This window comes from Geospiza fortis, unplaced genomic scaffold, assembly GCF_000277835.1.
Source record: "Geospiza fortis unplaced genomic scaffold, GeoFor_1.0 C13870504, whole genome shotgun sequence".
In the NCBI taxonomy this organism is placed as follows: domain Eukaryota; kingdom Metazoa; phylum Chordata; class Aves; order Passeriformes; family Thraupidae; genus Geospiza; species Geospiza fortis.
The window spans coordinates 1-2,225 of NW_005056294.1; the positions used below are offsets into that span (position 1 = coordinate 1).

The window sequence follows — 2,225 nt, forward strand, 5'->3', positions numbered from 1 at the left end:
GAATGCTCTTTATGAAAAATGCTGCAAGATCTGATTATTGTGCTTGCCTTTCTTGCTCTCTTCTTACTGCTTTATTGAGACCAGTGCACTTTCTCATGACAGGTACTAATATTGCTGCTACACAAGGAGAGTTGGAATGTACTGCCACTAACAAGTATTATACCTGATTATGTTTGTGTCAAGCACACCCAGAATAAATATACTAACAAATTCTGAGTGCATGCTTTTTATCTGTTACTTGCAGAGAATCTTAGAATTTATCTTTGCTTTGTTAATTTAACAGGAGGAGCATTTTACACTCCAGAAACAATTGACACAGCTAGACTGCATTACCGAAACTCCTGGGCTCCCATCCTACATGCAGTGGCACTTTGGCTGAACAGTACAGGATTTAACGTGTCAGAGTCAACAGAAGAGACTGCTGCAGCAATGCCCAGTTCCCAGAAACGTGCTACATCCATTATGCTAAACCAGACACCTGGGACTCCACCTACCACTAAATCTTTGCCAGAAATAAACAAAGATAGAATGCACTTAATTTTGGGTAAGAGTTACAAGTTTAGAATTCAGTAGCAGCATGTTATGGTATGAAACACTATGAAAATGAGAAAAGATACTTTGCTTGAAATCTGTGAAGTTTAAAATTCGTTACATGTCTGGACAGTAAAGTTTTGAAAATCTCTGTCTCATCCTCCCTCTCTTATCTCTCTACCTTCTGTGTTCTTTGTAGCTTTGACAGAATATTTGTCAGTGTGATTATTGTGATTTATGTAGTTGACTAAAATGAGTAGGAACTGTTGTACACTGTAGTATAATGCAGGTGATACAAAATGTTATGCTTCAAAGATGCAAAAGCTGTGAGCTTAATTGAAATACACACCCCTATAAAACACTGCTTAGTAGAGAGTGATATTTAGCAAGTCACATGGAGTAGCTTTTGCATCAGTTTTTCATCTGTGAGTAGCATTCACTGTTTCCCCTTTGTCATTACCTAACAGCTTTAAGAGGTGGATGTAATCTCTTATATTGAGGAATGCCAGAAGTTTGCTGAGATACAGACATTTAAATCTGGAATTAAGTGCCATATGTAGCAGATGAATATTGCTTGATTTTTGGAGCTTAACTTTATTTAGTTTGTCTTTACATGTAAAGGAGTTCAAGCAAATGAAACTCAATTTACAACTGAAGGATTCATATCTCTGACTTGCAGATCTTTAGAACAAAGTATGGATTTCTGTTCAGTGATCCTAAATTGCTTGTTGTCAATGTACATTATTTATCCTGCCAAATTTTGGGGAAGACATGATGCAGAAGAAGAAGAAGTGAATACAATTCTTGTGCATAGACTCTCTTTTAATTGAAAGGAAGAAGAATTGAGAAAAACAGCTGTCTTTTAAAGTTTTTAAGAACCTGCTATACTTACAAAAAAATTTAAATGAAAACTTGATTTTATGATGGTATGAACATTCTTTTTAACTATTGCTCTTTTCAGGTGTTAGCATACAGTTTCTGTGTTCCCCAAGACCTGAAGAGCCCGTAGAGCATGTTACATCTTGCTTACAAGCACTGCATACTTTATTGGATTCCCCTTGTGCCAGGATCCATATTGCAGAGGATCAGGTAATGTATGAACATGTTGTAACAATCAGCTTTTTCCAGGTCTTGGACTTTCATCAATGATGATTACAAGAGCTGTAATTATTTTTTGTGTGAGAAAATATTTGTTCATCATAAGCAAGTGACATAACAATTAGGAATTGTTTAGTCCTAATGAATGTTTTTCTGTGTATTTTGTTTCACTGCAGCTCCTTGGTGTTGAACTCTTGAGTGTGCTTCACCGACTCCTCCTGACCTGGGATCCTCCTTCAGTCCAGCTGCTGGTTACAGGAGTTGTCCAGCAGATAGTAAGAGCAGCTCAAGATTATTTGCAGGAAAAAAGGAACACGCTAAGTAAGATTCTGTAAACGTGGCTTGCTTTGCAGAGCAAAAGCAACAAATTTTCATATTGGGAAAGGAACTCAGTTGCATTAGACTATTGTTACACTTAGGAGGAAAATGCTGTGTATTCTACAAATAATTTTGGTTATGTCTATGATTATTACAGATAATTTGTTGCTGACTTCTTAACTCTTGTAATCTGTATTTTTTCTTCCTCTGATCATTCTCATTTCATGTCATGATTTTCAGTAATTTTTCTGGAGTAGGAGTGGTGGAAGTTATACCCA

The 2,225-nt window shown here is 36.4% G+C and overlaps 1 protein-coding gene across 1 annotated transcript; it reads left to right on the top strand.

Annotated features, from left to right (window-relative positions):
* Positions 1 to 283: 283 nt before the first annotated feature.
* LOC102037801 (HEAT repeat-containing protein 5B-like) lies at positions 284 to 1,950 on the top strand (the record flags this gene model as incomplete). Its single annotated transcript, XM_005431520.1, has 3 exons — positions 284 to 544; positions 1,493 to 1,620; positions 1,806 to 1,950. Coding segments are annotated over 3 exons (534 nt in total), but the record flags the coding sequence as incomplete, so codon positions are not given.
* Positions 1,951 to 2,225: the final 275 nt, after the last annotated feature.